This window comes from Typha angustifolia, chromosome 7 (assembly GCF_048772165.1).
Source record: "Typha angustifolia cultivar Huaian chromosome 7, ASM4877216v1, whole genome shotgun sequence".
Lineage (NCBI taxonomy): Eukaryota > Viridiplantae > Streptophyta > Magnoliopsida > Poales > Typhaceae > Typha > Typha angustifolia.
In genome coordinates, this window is record NC_133245.1 from 13,597,199 (window position 1) to 13,617,347 (window position 20,149).

General features: G+C 39.7%; 3 protein-coding genes across 3 annotated transcripts; 1 reads left to right on the forward strand and 2 right to left on the reverse strand.

Moving 5' to 3' along the window:
• Positions 1–2,515: 2,515 nt before the first annotated feature.
• Positions 2,516–5,677, reverse strand: LOC140763472 (disease resistance protein RPS2-like). The gene has a single exon (XM_073101676.1). It carries the CDS (start codon positions 5,519–5,521, stop codon positions 2,774–2,776), a length of 2,748 nt encoding a protein of 915 aa, XP_072957777.1. The 5' UTR covers positions 5,522–5,677; the 3' UTR covers positions 2,516–2,773.
• Positions 5,678–10,831: 5,154 nt separating this feature from the next.
• LOC140763375 (subtilisin-like protease 4) lies at positions 10,832–13,357 on the reverse strand. Its single transcript, XM_073101545.1, has 2 exons — positions 13,247–13,357; positions 10,832–13,161 (listed from the first exon to the last, which is right to left on the reverse strand). The coding sequence occupies exon 2, from the start codon at positions 13,127–13,129 to the stop codon at positions 10,955–10,957; it is 2,175 nt and encodes a 724-aa protein (XP_072957646.1). The 5' UTR covers positions 13,130–13,161; positions 13,247–13,357; the 3' UTR covers positions 10,832–10,954.
• Positions 13,358–14,158: 801 nt separating this feature from the next.
• Positions 14,159–16,929, forward strand: LOC140762855 (putative pentatricopeptide repeat-containing protein At3g23330). The gene has a single exon (XM_073100825.1). It carries the CDS (start codon positions 14,281–14,283, stop codon positions 16,486–16,488), a length of 2,208 nt encoding a protein of 735 aa, XP_072956926.1. The 5' UTR covers positions 14,159–14,280; the 3' UTR covers positions 16,489–16,929.
• Positions 16,930–20,149: the final 3,220 nt, after the last annotated feature.

Consider the following 20,149-nt stretch of genomic DNA (forward strand, 5'->3'; position numbering starts at 1 on the left):
ACGACCGGCCTCGGCGAGAGAGAGAGAGAGCATCGAGAGAGAGAGAGAGACAGAGAGAGAGAGAGATTTAAAGAGAGAGAGGGAAGGCGGTGGGAGGTTGGCGGTGGCTGCGGCGGCGCTGGGGCCCGCCGCTGCCAGATGGCTGCTGCCGGTTGGCTGCGACGCCGCGAGGGGGGTGCATGGCACCTCCCCCACGCAGACCCACTGCATGGGCACGAGGCCGGTCACACTGTGGCCGGCCACGTCGTGCCCATGCAAAATTTTTTTTTTTTTTTTGGGATTGGGTTGTTACAAATCTCATCCCTTCTTTTTCTCCCTTTATGACGAGGAACAAAAAGGGTGAGCCCAATTCACACTCTTTGTTATGATTGGGTTGTGAGTAGAGTGTAAATAAGCAAAGTTTGAGCAAACCAACTTTTGGTCAAGCTTAGCTTGAAATGAATTTCATATATAAAATCTAGTTTATGTTTTGTTCCTCTATATTTAAGTCTGTTAGGTTTTTTAATTATTGGCAATTATGTATAAAATATTCTAAGTGTATTTTTTACATGTATATGAGCTTTACACAAGTCTAGAAAATCTCTGGTTTGAAGAATTGCAAAATTATTGAAGCAAAGTTGATGAGATCAAGTCATACCAACGAAGTTTGATAAAACTTGGACTTTCGTGAGTACGGATAAGACTCGGATTTGGTTCTATCTTGAAGATCATGAGTACGGATAAGACTCGGATTTGGTTCTATCTTAAAGATCATGAGTACAGATAAGACTCGGATTTGGCTCTATTTTGAAGATCATGAGTCCGGATAAGATTCGGATTTGGCTCTATCTTGAATATCATATATAAGGATTATGAAACCCTATCTCTAGCGTAGTTGAAGAAATATTATTGAAGGAGACTTCTTGAGGCTACACCGGTTCTTCAACTAACAAGGTTCCACTCATCTACAAGAATTTAATCTTTCGTCTTAAGGGCTATCTAGACGAAAGATCAATCTCGAGGGCTACTGAGATTGGACTTCAATCACAAGAAGCAGTGAATCGTGGGTTCTAGCGATCAAGACTGAGAGGAACAAAGTCGTTTGGATCGACGGGTTGTTTTGTGAGTCAGTCTTGTAACTGCTACTATCATAGTGATTGGTTTTGATTCGAGTTTGGATCTGTGGTTTTTTACCGTTTGGGTTTTCCACGTTAAAATCTTGGCGTTCATCTCTACTTTCGTTTTTAATATTTCTTTCGACTTTTACTTAAGCGAACGAGAAATATCATTGCCTAGAGGTTAGATACATACGTGTGTTTAAGGGTTTTTCAAAGTCAAATCCAAGCCAAGCCTATTTTGAGCTTGAGTCATAAATAGGCTTATTCAATCTTAAACTAGCCAAGCTAAATTTGAGCCCTAGGCTTAGTTCAAGACGAGTACAGTCCATGCCTTAAATATGTCGAGCCTATTACGAGGATATATGACCCATTAGATAATAATCTAGTAGCTCAGAGTTGGCTTCAAATTCAGTTTGAGCATAAAATTTGTCTTGGGCTTATCTGATTAATATTTGAGCTGTTTATATGTCATTCAAGCATTCTGTATTCTAGTACGAGTAGACGTAAGTACTGCCTTGTAGGTAAACTAGACGCTTGATGATATTAAAAAAGCATGATCATGAGATTTGGGTTATGACTCTAACGGCATGTTGTTAGACATCTATGAGTAATCGTATTACTGGATGACTATCCCTTCTCAATTGAGTTGATGATGATTTTATTGTGATCTTATAAGTTTGTGTGAATTTGTTAATATGGTTTATATGTTGTAATATATAATAATACATGAGTTATTGGATATTGCCAATAGTATCAAATGAACTTTATTATAGTATTTGTAAACGGGCATCATTATATTTGTCATGCATTATAGTTTTATGAATTATCGTGAGTTATATTTGTTAAGTCTTGTACTCACTGTCATTAGTAATTTATTATTTAAGTTTAGAGTGGGAGGTCATAATAGTTTTGGAGAGTCCTTATTAGATTTTTTGGATTACTATTTTAGTTTTATCTTGAGTTGATGTATTGTAGCCCTTGTGGGCATTTCTTATTGTTAGTCTTGTTTCTATGGATGTGCAAATGACTTGTGATTTGTAATATTTACTCCCAGCATATTATTTACCTAGTTCGTAATTTTAGTTTTTTTTTATAAATATTATATAAAAATGTAGACTAACATATTATGTGAGAATTATGTGGGTGAGATTTATGTGAGGAAAACATGTATTTAGTGAAAGATATTTTATATAGAAACATATTCAAGATGATATCAATTTAGTGAAAGATATCATTTTATCTCTCTTATTTCTTGTATATATCAATTTTTTATTATTATTGAGGTGATATCAACGATGTTATTCGCTCACTACCCTTTCTCATAAATAAATAAAAATACAAGAACCAATGATAATTGTCAGCTTTAGATAATTTCTCTACATTATATGTAGCTAAATACATCTTTAACAATATCTCTATTTTATACATGGGACACATGAATGTCTTTAATTGATCGCTTAGAGAAACTTACAAAGATAAAATTTATTCAAATAAGTACAAAATTCAAGAGAAATCTCCAAACCAAACAGAATGCAGCAATTCATGAGTAATTTCCCTCCCGGAGAAGGGTGCAGTCTCTTATTACATCAAGTCGGAGAAACAACCAAATTGCATTATCTGTACAAAGATTACAGGTGTATAGTAGTATGGCGCAGGAATAGTGGTGACTTCCCACCTCAAATGGCGATGAAGCTTTCATTCAAATTCACTTTCATACCCTCGTCTTCCCAAATTAGTTGCTCCCACCATTCATTAGAACCACATATCCGTTTGAGTTTCAACATCTTATTGTTCCCGATCACTGGAAGCCTTTTCAATTTTGGACATGCTTCTACCCTGATGTTTTCAAGGCAAGATAATTCTCTGGCACCACATATGCTTTCCAGTAACTTTAGATCATTCAGAATTATGGATCTCAATCCTCGGAATCCTGTACAACGCATCACTCTATTTGTCCCCTGTTCTACTTCTTCTTCTATCTCTTCTTCGTGTTTTAGGCCTTTTGATTCCAATCTGCTCTTCTCATTCTGCGTCTCTTCCACTATTCGTGTCATGCCATCACAATGTGATACAACAAGTTTTTCAAGAGATTCAAGTTGTAAAACCCAGGTGAGGTTATCTAGTTTGTGGCACGTATAGATGGTTAAATTGGTAACCTTTCGGAAGTAATGAGGCACTTTACCTACGGAGACGGTATGCAGGTTAGAAAGAACAGCCAGTGTGAGCACCTGCAAACAAGAAGCTCGTCGCTCATCTGCGTCGGCGGTTAACTCCTTCAGGTCGCCGCAGGATTCGATGTAGAGCTCTTCGAGATGTACCATTTCCTTCAACTCTGAAATCTGAATCTTTTCCATCCCGTTGCAATACTTCAAACTCAACCGATGTGTCGATCTCGCCAATGGGTGCTTCTTATTCAACTTACTGAGAACATCTTGTGCGTGTATGGTGATACCGAGGAAATCAAGCTTTTTCAATGTGTCTATATTCAGGTCATTCACATCACGGATGCCATATTTACTCCGGAAAAGATTCAACACTCTTAGTTTGAGCAGCTTCGAGCAATTATCAGAGGTATTCTCGAGAGCGGAAGTTATGCTCAAATCCAGGTGCCTCAATTGCTTCAAAATCGAGAAGTTCTCCGGCAGTTTAGCTATGAGGGTGTGTCTCAGATTGAGAAGCCGCAATTTGATCAGGGCGTTGCATACCGGGAGCTCTGTAATGGCAGTGTAGGAAAGATCAAGTACCCTGAGTGAAGGCATGGAAACGAAGAACTGGGGACTAAGTCTGGCTAATTTCGGGTTATTCTGGACTAGCAAGGTAAGGAGATTTTTGCATTTGGTTGAGATGGAGATGTCCTTGATGTTATTGGACATAAGGGATATCCTAGTAGCTTCTTTCCACGAATCCAGGGGTGCTTTCTCCAAGCCCATGCCGGCCATCACGAAATAGTTTGCCTGCTTCCGCGCCAGTGGCAGGCCAAATTCCCTTATTATCTGATGCATCTTGACTTTCGAGTCGGAGTAATTAGACTGCAACAAGCTCGCAGAGACGAGCCTACGCATGTTAAAGTACCCCTCATTAGCATCATCGATGAGGCCTTCGGCCATCCAGTACTCCACAAGCTGGTCCTTCTTGATCCAGCCGTCAGCTGGGAAAAGAGTGCAATAAAGGAAGCACTGCTGCAGCTTCGGGTCGAGTCTTTCGTAGCTGTACGCGAGTCCCCCGAACATCTTATCGTCGCCGACGAATTTTACTAGACCATCCTTGGTTGCTTTCACAGCGTAGCTCCATTCCATGCGATTCTTCAACCCTGCCACGGCGCTACCGATGACGTTGAGTGCAAGCGGCAGCCCGCCGCAGTTCTTGGCGATGGCCGTCGCGTATCCAGAGATAGCATCTTCCGGCGAGTCGTCGATTGCGGCGGCAGCTTCGGAGGTCAAATTGCTCCGGAACAGATTCCACGCAGCCTTCTCATCCAACAGCGCAACTTCGATCAGGCTTCGGGCACCCATGTCCGTGCACACCTTCTGGAACCGCGACGCGAGGATTAGCTTGCACTTATTCTTCTCATCGGGGGCAGGGATTCCGACTTCCTCCAATCGGAATCCCTCCCAGACCTGATCGAGCAGGATCACAAACTTCTTCCTCTTCAGGACCTTGAGCAAGAAACTGGCTCGTGTCTCCTCCCTCTCCTCCTCGTTCCACGGCAGGCCCAGCCGCTCCGTTATTGTCCGCTGGATGTCCGCCACGTTCAGCTTCTCGGAATTCAACACGTCGATCGCGATCACGACGTTGAACTCGCCGCGCCGGTTCTCGAGCTCATTGTTTAACTCGTTGAGCAGCGTCGTCTTCCCAATGCCGCCTTGTCCCCAGATCCCGATGATGCTCCTCTCCTCGTCGTCGAAATACTCGACGAGTCGCTTCAGCACCGGCTCTAATACGAAGGTTCGCGTCTTTGGTCTCTCCTCGACGATGTCGGGCGGCCGCCTTTGCCCGTATTCTTGGAATTGCTTCTCCTCCTCGATTAGCTTATTAACGGCCTTCGCCGTACAGGCAATCCGCTTGCCGAGGCGATGCCGGCGGCGGAGATTGGGAGTGCAACTGCAGAGGCAAGGAAATCTGTACAACTTGTTGTACTCTTTTTCAATCGTCTCTTCTTCATCTATGAGGTCTGCTACCCTGGTCTGCCATAATTCGACTTGAGGGTCGCACGAATTGAGCTGGATTGTCTCCACTGCGACCTTGTCCTTCACCCTGGCCTCTATGGCTTTCAAATCCTCGATGGCCTTCTTGAGGTAGCTCCAATTTGTTTCGAGGCATAGAAAAGGGGAAGCCGCTTCGCTAACGGCGGCCGGCAGTCCGGTCGCGCTGATGCATGAACACGTCGTCATTGTTGCTTCGAAGGCAACGCAGAGCTCCGCCATTGCTTGGAAGACAAATTGATGAGGTAGAGCTGGAGGAGATTGATGGATTTGAGAGCACGAAGAGCAATACTTGTAACCCTTAACTTGGTTGCCCTTAGTCAAACTTCGGAAACTGGAGGGAAGGAACTGGGAAGCTACTTATCTAACCCTCATGCGGATTAGCTTTGCTTGGAATGAGTTGTTCCACTGTCGCTATTGGATGATCTAGAAAACTTTCGCTGCTTTGCTTCTGGTTATGGATTTCTACAAGGCTGGCTTAAGAAGGTTTTGTGCTAAATAATTATTTAAGCAGAAACCACCTGGATCCGATCATTAACTTGTTTATCTGAGCCAACGTCCATCTTTGCTTTAATTTTAGGGTTAATTGCACCAAAATTCTTAAACGAAAGCTCATTTTCATACGGATCTACTTTTTTTTTTTTTCTTCTGAAACTAAGTTGCTAACCCCATAAAAAAAGTATAAATAATTATCTTATACCTTTTTTTTTCGTTTTCCTATTAAATAAAGAAAAATTATCTCTAAAAAGTTTAAAATTAATTATGTGTTACGAAAAACATCTAACCAACGAGACAAATAATTTGAAGATTTAACATGGTCCAAGAGATGTGTTACGAAAAATAAATAGAAATATCTATATAAAATATGTAATGGCTTAGAAAGTCTACATTTAAATATAGTCTTTTTTTTTTAAATCAGAAGAACAGTTGGTTTATTAAGTTTCGTAACCGTGAAAGATCAATTCCTGCAATTATTTAGAGTAGGCCCCTCGATTTTGACATCTTCCTCATTTCCTTTGTAATCATTTTTTAGCCACCATGGATGATAGAATGCCTAAATGTGCGTTAAAAACAATGTTTTAGAGAAGTGTCAAATTTTCTTTTAATTAATTTAGAGAAACGTCGTGATCAAGGACTTCTATTGCTAAGCAAAAAATACGAATACGAGTAAACTATACGCACTATCTAATTTTCCACAGCATCAAATTCTCAGGCCTTAACAGATGGATTAATTAGCTGTTATCTAGCTGTCTTAATTAGCTGTTATATTTCAGATATGCTGATAGAGCTATATGTTTTATATTTGAGCTAGATATTTTACAAGGTCAACGCTCTGAATGTAGTGTGGACGGCCAACGGGAATTAGATTAGTTACATAAGGGATGACGTAGGAAAGAAGCAGAGAAAAAAATAATTAAATTCTCTATGTAAGAAAGAGCAATGTTCAATAAATTCTCCTCCCTACAAAACGGAACACAAGACTTACTATAGTTAGGGAAGACAAGATGTAGGTTAAAGGTTAAGAGAATATTCGAAATAAGCTGATGATGAGATCAGTATATTATTCTCAAGAATAGCTTGCATTGACCAATTCACATCTTTCCCAATAAATTTGAATTTGATTCAGAATACTCTGTTATGTTTATTATCCTCAAGGGTTAGTTCTAAGCCTAATGTGATTGAAAACAAATTTGTAAATATGCTCATATTTTAAATTCTCAGTTTATGACAAACTAAATGTGAGAAGGGAGATAGAGAATAAATAGTTTCCTACGTGACGAAAGAAAAGGAGAGAAAGATTCCATTGAAGATTGAAGAAGATATTGGTACCTTGTAAGAGAAATTTGATGTGGATATTTATGCACCAAGTACGCCTTTACCCTTTCTAGAGGTCTCTACACATCTTGCTTTTCACCACTATTTGACGAGAATTTATTAGTTATCACTTTCTTGAAATGTTCCAATAAATAGTGCAATTTAGCTTAAATTAATTATTTTCTCTTGAAAAGCATACTTGTTTGTCTCTAGTATAGTCTAAGGAAAATTTATATTTCCTTACACAGTGGAAAAAGTTAGATAGGATAATGCTTCGTAGTCTTCCCAAATTTAGATTTTTTACATAAAACTCTCAGAGTGTGTAGTTATTTGTTTGGATTGTTATTACTCTATTATGTAAATTATTTCTATATTAACTTTGTAGAAAAATTAGTGTCTCTCATTTGATTTTGAGTAGGAAATAATTATTTCCTTAAAAACTCTCTTTACTCATTCTTCGGAAATAGACTATGTAAAGTACTCTCTCTTTGATACGATCATGGCTAGACCAAATCGTCTCGAGCTAAATTTAATAGGATTAAATTTTTAATTATCTTTTATTTATGTATTTATTTAATATATTTCTTATTTAGTTAAGTAAGAGGTCCTAATTGAGTTTAAAAAGCCTTTTAAGGTGAGAGACCTAGTTGAATTAAGAAACTAATAAGGCAAATCCAAATAAAGGTCAGCCTAGGGTTAGTCTCTACAAATATGTAGCCGTCTATTTTTTCTAGGAGTAGATCTAAGTTATAAACCATATCTCCATTTTCAAACCTAGCCATCATCTACTTCCATGAGCCACTCACGCAAATGGCGGACCACCACTATCCCACGGCCGTTCACCACACTCCGACGACCTCCGCAACATCGAGTTTTTTTAAATAAATTGTTTAGCCCTTTCTGATATTGCTCCACTAATTTAGCCATAACTTTCCATCCAGATTTTCGATTGATTTTAAAGCCATTAGATTCGAGACTTCCGGAGTTACTATCTATCAAAATATCAAGATCATCCTATAAACGAATAGTTCCATATGTGGTTCATAACATTAACATTAGTATCAAAGCCGATATTTCTCGGATAATAATTAACACGCAAACTAAGACGAATGAGGGAGTAACCATAGAGGACCAATAACTCATCTCTGTTCCTTTCCTTGGTGTCACCACCAGCAACCGTCAGCAATGAGCCACAAGCGTGGGTGATGGCAATATTTAAAGAATTGTTAGTCGAATTAAATGAGAACTCGAAGGAGATCCAAATCGCCCTCAAAAACTCAATTCAGGCCTTGATAGAGGCCCTACTAGCCACACTCCACCGACCTACGCCACCAATGTTGCCAGCTACAACAAAAACCAAGCAATGAGGGAGGAGACAAGCTGACACAAATCGTGGCCTCAACCCCTCCTCCGACCTTGATAAAGGCTCCCCCAACTCTATAGACCATCCCTGCAGTAGTTGTAGTGTCGGAGCAATCGCCGGTAGTGGCCGTGGGGTTGTCTTCCCCATGCACTATGGGAGCTAGGGTCCCCCACTAACTGTGATCCAACCCCTAGCGACCCCAACCGCCACGTCAACTCGCTTCCCTAGACCAACCACACTCAAGACACGATCATTGTTCACGCCGGCAAAGATTAGAAAATAGTCAGCAATGATGGTTTATGTTGTAGCAAACCCACGGGTCTGATGCTTCCACGGCCACCAGCGACTGTAGCTAGCATCCTTGGGCTAACTACTAGCTAGAGGTGGCCATCACAGCCGGGTGGCTAAACCCGACAGCTACCACCATGGGGAGCTATCCTTTCATTAGAATGGCCTCACCGATGCTTCCCGTCGTCGTGGCTCACTAGTAGTGTGACCGGGGGTCCCTTCCGTAGCCATCTGGGGCTTGTGGACCTGTTGGCAACGCGCTATGACAGCCGCTGCATCAGCTCGGGCCCAAACTCAAGTTCGAACTTCCGCTACCTTGCGAACTCGTCATTGGATGGAGACTACCGCCGACCACCTACCTTGCCTGGTAGCCACCGAGGCTATAGCAGCCTATCGTAGCATCCCTCGGCTAAAATTAAATTTTAGCCCTAGGGTTAGGGCGAGGACACTTGCATGGAGATGATGAAGTGCACAACTTTTGAGGCAAGCTAAAATTTTGTAAACTGATTCGACTATCTCATGCGGACCAGCTTGGGAGCTATGTACGTGACCCCGAGTACGAGCTTAAAAATGATTGGTTGAATGACCTGGTAGGCCTATGCCATTAAACTGAGCTAAACCTACATGCAACTCGAGCATGACATGAGCCAAACCCTTAGGCTCATGCTACCTGGCCAGCTTCAACCACAAGGTCATTTAACTTGTGATGACAGACCACATTTTAGGATCTAAGCTCAGACCATCAAACTAGATTTTCCAAAATTCTTTGGAGAAGACTTGCTAAACTAGACCTATCTAGCGAAGTAGGTTTTTACATACTATGACATGCCCGACCACCAAAAGGCCTAGCTAATATTATTCCACTTAAAGGGTGTGACGGTTAGGTGGTGCCAATCGACTTAGCAGACTCAATTATTTGAGTCTTGATAGAATTTTGCAGATTAGATTTGTGCTCGGTTTAGTTCAACTCAGTACAAGAACTTTCAAATCATATTGACTAAGTTGACTTAGTCCACAACATTTAAGCTTACTATGAAGATGTCAAATGGATCTGCAACTAAGTTGCTAACTAATCTAATTGAGCCCTAAATAGTACCTATATTAATAGGCTCAGGCCTGACATCCAGACTAAATCAAGGCTTTAAGGCCCACTACTTCTGATGAGGCATTTTTCTTAGCTGTTCTGATGAAGTCAAAATTAGACATCCTAAACTAGCATTGCAAATAAGAGAGAAGGATCATTCTGTGTGAACGGATCGTTCTAGATCCAATTCGTGACACTTTTTTTTCCTTCTTTAATTCCAAATTCAAATCCCACCGGAAATAGAAATCCATCACATTGGTTAGTGGATTATTAGACTAATTCTCATCCTTTCTGTGTGGATTACAAGAAATACACGCGAGCGCAAATGGTTCGCTTGTGACTTCTCTACTTTTTGATAGGAAGTTTGCCGATGACTTGATCCACATAACTTTAGTCTGCCTTTCATTGCATAACTCTACAAAGTAATATGTTTTCATGTTTAGCTGTTGTTGCCTTTTCTTTTGATCATGCAATATTTTTTATTCATTTACTCTTTTGAGTGCAATGATGGATCTTTAACTTCGATTTTATCAAATTTTGTTCAAAATCCTGACTGGTCTCTTATTCACCATCTGCCGTGAAATTAATCCTGCTAATTGATTGGCAAACTAGGTAAGTTAAAATACGGGTATACATAATAATAGGTAATATTACAAGAATTATTGCAGCTTTTGGTCTCCGATTGCAATATAATTTTCGTAGGGTTAATCTATTTTTTTTTTTTCTGTCTTCAAAATTAGTAGTGAAATTGGCAAATTCAGCTTGTGGATAATGTATAAACTATCTATTCGACCTTTGCTTGATTAAAAAATTAGTAGAACAACTATTCTTTCAGCATATTGTTTTATTGTATTACCATGGGTGTTTTATCGTTTAACAACCTCTACGCCATCTTTAATTTCATATCTTCTCTGTAACAAACAGAGATTGTAAGATATAAATACTACTGATTTTTTATTTCAAAATAGACATCATTGGCTCATTGCACAGAAAACTTAATCAGGGATAACCAACTCAGATTTCTAAATTACAGTAGAAAGGTTGCAAATTTAACTGACACCTAACATAAGAAGTTCATGGGAAGAATGTGCCCAAGAATGGAATCCTATGTAAATATTACAGAGATAGGACTCCTCACAATATGCTTGCTGGAAACCCAAGAGAGTTGCCCAGATGATACCTTACCAATACTAAAACTTGTGCCATTGGTGGTCAGTACAACATGGAACCTCTTCTTCTCATAATGCCTATTGAATTCAAGCTTGTAATGAGACAACTCCACCTTCACCCCCTCTGGCTCCTCAATCTCTGCAAAGTAGACTGCATTCTCCTCTCCCACATTCTTCACCCTTCTTTCAATTATCTTCCTCGAAGGGAATCCAAGGGACACCGCTATGGCCGGGTAGTTGAGTTGCTCGGCGTTGGTGTCGCGAAAATTAAAGCACTTGATCTGGTGCTGGGTGATGGCCAGAACTTGCTCATCTGTGTAACCTAAGCCACATAGGTAATGCACGTAACGGTGCAAATGTATGTCATAGATGAGTCCTGGATTAGTTGCTCTCGATGCGTTGACATGCCCTGAACCCAATGCAAACGGGCCGGCATTGCCGCCGTCGAACTCATCGGCGATCGGGTTCCCGTCGCGGTCTAGATTATCCGCCGTCGTCATAATCGCAGATTTTATAGCTGCAGGTGACCATCGTGGATGACTGCTCTTGATCAGAGCTACAATTCCAGAGAGATGAGCTGTGGCCATGGATGTGCCACTGAGGAATTTGAACGTTGAACTTGAAGATCTATACAGATTAGCCCCGTCATCCCCGCCGCTTGGCGGCCACGCCGATAAAATGTTGACGCCCGGCCCAACGACGTCCGGCTTTGGAATGCCACCGTTCATACGGCTCGGGCCTCGCGAAGAGAACGACGCCGCGGCAGGTGATGGCCGGGCTCCGAATTGTGTACCTTTGAACACAATGGTTGCCGTAGGCGTAGAGTTTGTCGCTGAACTTATGTAAGCTTCAATTACAAGTCTGTCAGAGAAGCTCACATGAGCTGCTGGGAGAACATGTTCTTCAGCAAGTGTTGTGAATCCTTGCTCCTTTTGGTTCAAAACTATCATAGCTTTCCCTCCAGCCTGCAGAACATGCTCGCCCTTCTCAACATTTGTTACATCGAATCCAGTCTCACACAACACAATCTTCCCTCGGAGATCAACACCATTGAATGAGTCATTTCTACAACCTCTGCTTCCACCTTGGTCTCCAAATCCAGGGAAAGCAATTGATACCAAAGTGGAGTTGAGATTGCCACTCGTTTGGTTCGCAGATTCCCCATCTATTTCTGTTCCATTGCCAAGTCTGACCGTTGCTACTATGCGACGGTCGGTCGAGCTCGCCCCAACTGTTAGAGTCCACGGTGCAGCATTGATAACCTTGCCCTGTTCAGGTCCATCGTTGCCTGCTGCAACGATTGTTAGGATTCCATTCCTCACAGCTGCAAACGTTCCAATGGCCAATGCGTCTTCATGGAAAGGTTTAATCTTGCTAGACCCAATCGAGATTGAGAGGACATCGACTCTATCGTGGATTGCTTGGTCTATCCCAGCTAATATGTCACTATCCTCACAACCATCTTTGTGACAAACTTGGTACACGGCTACCTGAGCTTTTGGAGCCATCCCTGCAGCTGTGCCGTTGGCGTTGCCGAGGACCGCCGCTCGATCGACGAAAGTCCCTGCGACGATGCCAGCGATGTGCGTGCCGTGTCCGTCATGGTCGACATCGACTGGCGTCGGTCTGCCTCGTAGAAAAGCCGCCGCGCCGATGAGCTTGTTGTTGCACCGCGACTCGCGGAAGTCGCAATCCCCTCTCCAGTCGTTCGGCGGCGGCGGCATGCCGTCGGCGGTGAAGGAAGGGTGGGCAGGATGAATTCCGGTGTCTAACACGCCGACGATGACGCCTTTTCCGAGAGAGCTGTCGTACCATATACCGTTGCGGCTGTCTAGGCCCAAGAACTCAGGGGTGTAAGTAGTTAGGAGCGGATTTCGCTGACTCGGGTGCGAATGCAGGAAGCCTTTTGTGGATGCCATGAGTCTGACTTCGTCGGAAGTCAGCCTCGCGGCGAATCCACTGATTACTCTGTGGTAGGAGTAGACCAACCGCGGCTCGCCGGTGTCTAGAGTTGTGTTGGGCAAGAAGGACATATGCCAATTCTTGCGGTCTACCTCTCGTAAGAATTTGATGCTCTTTGGCTTTTGTACGTGAACAATGAAGGTTTGCATTTTGTTAGCATTGTCTCGTTCGCTGCCGCCGACTGTGATGGGGGAAATTGGGAAGATATTATCTATCAGAAGAAGAGAGGGATGAGGAAAAGAAAGTAACACGAGCATTAAGATTACATGCTTCGTTTTCTCCATCAAGTTGTAGCTATGGAGAGCAAAGAAAGGTAGTTTGATGTAGAAAGGAGTGAAGTCTTCGCTAACTTTGGAAAACCATGGAGAGATGCGAAGAGATAAGACTTATGAAGCATATGATTTGGAATGGTTGCAAAGAGGCAAAAGTAAGGAGAACAGATTGGAAGGACTAGTCTGACGCATAGCATGACCACACTTAGAACTCCAAGAATCCAATGTGGATAGGAAGTTGTGAGGAACTGAGAAGTACTCTGGCAATGTTGAAAAGGAAACTATGAAGAGAAACTAGAAGTGATTATTCTTGTATTACTGATATGATAAATGATTTAAGAGAATCATTGTGATACTAAATAATGAGACAATAGGATTACAAAATTACTCATCACTATTGATTATTGAAGCATTGATAACATGGAGGAATCTCAAGCAACTATCTAGTTATTCCTGTCTGGTATCCTATCTCCAAGACACGAGGAATGACACAAAAAGATGCCTATTTTCTTTCATTAGGATTAATTATCGGAGAATAAAGTCCAAACTATAAAATCAAAACGATAAAATAGCGAAACATAAAGGATGTGAAAATGATCCTACAATAGTGGAAACTCAGATAAACATTAAATTATTATTGATCTGATTAATATGAAAAGCTAGAAACAACTTATATTCTTAAGGTTTTAAAAGAAAGGCAAAAGCTTTTGGGAAAGTTTTCTCATAGCAGCCCTCCATTGGTGCATGAGAGTTGTCTCGAAGGCAATTACAATAAAACTATCCTCCTCTATGTAACATTTGTTACGGCGTGCATAAGTGTTGTATTCTGAGATTTTCTTTTGATTCTTGATCTTCATCCTTACCTACAGAAATTTTTTAATGTTGTACTTCTATTGAAAGAAAAAATGTTTGATAAATTAATTTATTTGTAACTTTATTTTAAAAAAGTTTTTTAGTATACAAGTTTGTTAGTCAGTGTAGAAATCCTATCGACCAGCATCTTACTCTTTCCTCTTCAACGGCGTCAAATGCCGGGCGCTCTATCGTGCTCCGCAACCTCACGCTTCCGCTCACTCTTCCTTCAATTCGGGCAATGCTTCCCGCCACATCCACCATCACAACCGTGGAATACCTCCCCTTCGTCTCCTCCCCCCCCCTCCTCCTCCTCCTCGTCTCCTTCTCCTCTCTCCTGGAAATCCCTCATCCTCTCCTCCACCTCCCAAGGTCTCTTCCTCCACGCCATCTCCCTCTTTATCCGAATGCGCGCCGCCTCTCCACCTCCCTTCCAGCGCGCCGTCCTCCCTTCCGTCCTCAAGTCCTGTGCCGCTCTAAGAGACCGAAAGCTCGGTGAGTCGCTTCATGGCTTCGTGATCCGCTCCGGTTGGTCTTCCGATCTCTACACTGCCAATGCTCTCATGAACTTGTACTGCAAGATTGGAAGTTGTAGCGGTAATGGTTTCAGTTCGAATATCCAGATGCCGGAAAGAGCTTTTATTGATGCCGGTTCGAGAAGGTTTGGATTTCAGGGAGAGCCATGTAAATTGGTTGGCAATTCGATCACCCAAGCGTCGAATGAGGAAACTAACGATGTTGGCCTGCAAAATTTTAGATATTTGGTTGAATTTGTGAAGAGTGGTGCGAGTTTAGATCGACTTTCCTCTTTGCGGAAGGTGAGAAAGGTGTTTGATGAAATGCCCGAACGAGATGCTGTGTCGTGGAATACTATGATTGCAGGGTTTTCTGAAAATGGGATGTATATGGAAGCTCTAGAAATGGTCAGGAGTATGGGTAAGACTGGTTTGAAGCCTGATTCCTTTACTTTATCGAGCGTTCTTCCTATCTTTGCGGAGTTTGTTGATGTCTCCAAGGGGATGGAGATTCATGGCTTTGCTATACGGAATGCATTTGATTCTGATGTTTTTATTGGGAGCAGCTTGATTGACATGTATGCAAAGTGCACACATGTCGATTATTCACAGCGGGTGTTTGATCTTCTACCAGAACATGATGCCATTTCATGGAATTCTATGATTGCAGCGTTTGTGCAAAATGGAATGGTTGATGAGGGGCTCAGATTGTTTCGTCAGATGTTGCAAGTTCAAATGAAGCCCATGCCTGTAACTTTCTCTAGTATCATGCCTGCTTGTGCTCATTTAACTATGTTGCATCTGGGTAAGCAGTTACATGGGTACATAATCCGAGTTGGGTTCGATGATAATGTTTTTATTGCTAGCTCTCTTGTTGATATGTATGCCAAATGTGGAAGTATTAGTGTCGCTCGGTGTGTCTTTGATAGGATGCATTTGCCTGATATGGTATCATGGACAGCCATGATCATGGGGTATGCGTTACATGGACCAGCCAAAGAGGCTCTTTTTTTGTTCAGGAAGATGGAGATGGAGAATGAGAAACCAAATTATGTGGCTTTCCTAGCAGTTTTAACAGCTTGTAGCCATGCCGGATTGGTAGATGAGGGCCAGAAGTATTTTAACAGTATGTGTAAAGATTATGGAATCATTCCCTGTCTGGAGCATTATGCGGCTGTCGCCGACCTCTTTGGCCGTGCTGGGAAGCTAGACGAAGCCTATGAATTCATCTGCAACATGCATATAAACCCGACTGCAACTGTTTGGTCCACCCTATTGAGGGCATGTAGGGTCCAAAAGAATATAACATTAGCTGAGAAAGTAACCAGGAAAATATCTGAGCTTGATCCAAATAATATGGGATCCCATGTTCTTATGTCAAATATTTATTCAGCTTCTGGCAGATGGAATGAAGCAGCTAACATACGAATGACCATGAAGGATAAAGGCATGAAGAAGCAACCAGCTTGTAGTTGGATAGAAGTAAAGAACAAGTTGCATGCATTTGTAGCTCATGACAACTCCCATCCATGGTATAATAAGATAATTGAGGCTTTAGATATTCTATCAGGGCAGATGGAGCGTGAAGGATATGTACCGGACACGCAAGATGTATTTCAAGACATAGAAGAAGAGCAGAAGAGATATGTATTGTGTGGTCACAGTGAGAGGCTTGCAATAGTATTTGGCATCATAAGTACTTCTCCAGGGGCAACCATTCGTGTGATGAAGAACCTTCGAGTCTGTGTTGATTGCCACACAGTGACGAAATTTATTTCAAAAATTGTTGGAAGAGAGATTGTTGTGAGGGATGTAAACCGTTTCCACCATTTTAAGGATGGTAGTTGTTCATGTGGGGATTACTGGTGAGAGATAAAAGAAAGCAGGCAAACCGAAATTGCCTACATGAAGGATATGAAACACTTCTTGCCGGTTCTCTGCCAAGTGAACTGTGATGTTGCTTAGAAGTTTTACACCACATGGCGTTAATTGCATATCTTTCATAGAACTTCCTTCATCTTCAAATATGTACTTGGAGAATCGCAAAAAGACGCACATCCTTCTTTACACCTTCCTCATGCTTACCTTCAGGTATTTCAGTACTCCCGGAAAAAACGTACATATGTAAAGTCTTATTTTATCATATTTAGATGCCTTTTTGTTATATTAAACTAATCTCATTTTAGCATCATTTGGTTTATCTGATCCCCTACTCTTCGACGAGGAGTTGTATGAGCAGTCCTAACCCATTTGAAGAATAATAGCTTGTTGCCTCAGATTTTGCTCAGATAAGTGAACAATGATGCTTTTTTCTTGAAATCTTTTTGTGACTTATGGGCCTCACTGTATTACCACCAAGTGATATCCTGAAGTTTATGTTTTGGACCATTCAGCTTTTCTTATGGAAGATTAATTAGGAGTCGGATTCTTCAGGGGACAAGATAGGCCCTTTAATAAGAGGAACCCCTATAGATTGTAAAGTTAAAAAGAACTTAATCTTATGCCAATATTCACATATTTAAATCGCTTATCTAATTTCGCTGGTATATATAACAATGAGAATGATTTAACTCTGAAATTTCAGTATTAATAGTAGGTGAACAGATCCATTTATGGTACTTGCCATAGATTAGATATACTATTGCTTGGTTCTAAAATTGAGCATGTTCTTCACTGGTTTGTCAATTTTCATTTTATGCTTAATCATGGTGCACGTAAATACAACATAAGTAGTGTCACAGTTTCCCCATTTTGATTGGTAGTGTTATTGCCTATAGCCTCAACATTATTTTTGCTTTTGATGCCCAACCAGATATCCTATGACTGTCCCACTTTGGGGCCAATTTTGAGAAGTTTAAGGCTGTGGTTTCTATCACAGTCTCAATGATTAGAAAAGCACAAAATAAGATATGTTTTGAAGGTATTAGAAGCAAGGCTGAGAATACGACTAGGCAGACTTTGGCTATGGCTAACGAGTAGTTTTAGCAAAGATACGTTCAAATAATGTCAAATTAAAATCCCTCTTTTTGTCAGAGCCTAACCCGTTGAGTGTCAATCCACCTTGGAAGCAGAAGCTCTTGCTCTTAAGAATGTGCTATTGTTTGTGATTAGTTGACATACAGTATATAAAAAAAAATTAGAAAGTGTCACTCTGTTACTTTAGAAAAATAAGTGAAATGGGACATAGAATATTTTAGAAAAGTATAGAAACTCACTTTTCATTTCATTTTTTTTTTCATCCCAACACTAAAGTGAGACTTTTAAAAAGTTGTTGCTTTTCATTTACTATTTCCCAGCAACCTCACCAGAACTAATAATAAGATATTTTTGAGGTATTAAAAGTAAAATTTAAGAACTAAATAATTAATACCAAATACAATAGAGAGTTAATAGATTGTTAGTGACAATGGCAAAGTAGGGGTAAGATTATGAAGTTTGAAGTCACTTCAATAAAAATATTAAAGTATACTTAAACTATATAAATTGTAAACTATGAAATTTTATAAGTATCAACCAAAGTTTTACATCTATGGTGATAAAAATTAATATTCTTCTTTCTAAATAACACTAAAAATTATACTTGTCCTCGGCGAGATTTCATTTTCTAAAAAGCGTGCATTGTTACCTTATTGTCGATGATCATTTAAATATCCTTCCTGTATACATATAACTTTTATCATTCATCCATTTTATAAATATTCTTTTCCAATTTCTTCTTGTATATTAGGATAATCATCAGATATTCTAATTCACAATTCAGTATCCAAAGGAGATATTTTATATCAATATTAATTTTGATGACTTGTTTATAGAATATTTGTTTCATTATCACTCCATTTGATCAAACATAATTGAAATAAAACCCTAGCTTATATTTTAATATGCATGGAAGGAAATAAATACCTATCCGGTGCTCTTTGTGTCTTTCTATCGTCCTCCCCGCTTATATTTTTACTGCTCTGTTTGTTTTGAATTTAGAAAGTTTAACCCTAGATTCTCTACGGTAAGTGTTAGGTACGGTTTGAGATCTACGTGGGCCCCGCACAACTAATGCCTGTGGGCCCACACCATTACTTGCTTTGGAACTTGTGGAGCTGATGGAGAGAAGAAGAGAAAAATTAATTATTTAATTAATTAGTAATTTATTTACATATGGCAGTGGGTCCAACTACCTAATAAGTAAAATATAGGGTGCTTTAAAATTAAACTTTTCTTGGATCCACACCAATAGGATCCAGAACCGAGGGAGAACGAGGCATCCATCATCAAGGCGGCAATGCCACATGGGTGGATGCATGAAACGAAGGAGACTTGTCTAAGATGTGGCAGCATTATATCCGCTCGCTTAAAAAACTACGCATAAACAGGTGGGGTTTGAAATTTAATTCATGCATCTCGAGGGTACTTATTTTTTAAAATATTTAATAAATAAATACTTATATATATATATATATATATATATATATATTAATCAAACTATGTAAAAAATTTTGGGCGTGACATAGATGTCTAGAATCTTTTTTTAATTAATAAACTTGAAACAGTCACAAATATTAGATACGGGATGAATTGCACGTATGGAATACAAAATAATATCAGATACTGTTCATTTAAGCATCACATAGAAAATCACATCACATGTTTCTCAAATAGGCATAAATAATCGTATTAAACTGATTCTGTATTAGAATAAAAGTAAATTTATATATAATACCCTGTTTTTGAATGAAATTATAGTTTACACGTTATATGTTAACTATTTATAAATCGAGCTCTATAATTTAGTAAATATATGTAGAAATACTCTACTGATAGATTTTGTTAGTTAAACTTAACCAAACATCTAGGTTAAGTTAATTATACTAAAAAATTATAAAAATATTTTAGTTATTTTAGTAATAAAGTATATCTACTTACCAGAATATTTTTATGGTGTTACTTTGAATCTAACTCAGCATATTCGATAAATCATAGAACTTAATTTGTAAATAATAAAATATAAGTTATAAATCATAATTTTGTTAAAAATTAGACTGTTATATGCAAATTTCTTTAAAATAAATTAAGTCCAGTGTATGCCAAAAGCAATAATCAAGTAAATGCATAATGGTCTAAATCAATTAAATTTTTTTCTTAGTTCAAATAGATATATATAGATATTTTTTTAAGTTTAGAAATTATCGTGGATAATATTGAGTGTTATATTAAAGACAATAATAGTTCAAAAAGTTTAAGTAAAACTATCTCCTATATAATCTTTTATTAATAAAGAATTTGAGATAACTTTTAGTACAATGACGATGCATAATTATTTTATTTTATTTTATTTTTATAAAAAAAATAGTGTAAAATGTCAAAACTGGACACATTTAATATAGCTTTCACATTAAAATGGTGGTAGTCTTAATCATTAATATTTTCCCAAATCATATGAGGTACAAAACTAGAAGATCAATTATAAAGTGAGTACAAGTAATGTTCTAGTTGTACAAAAAAAAAGATCTTGAGTCAGTGGACAAACCCAAAAGAC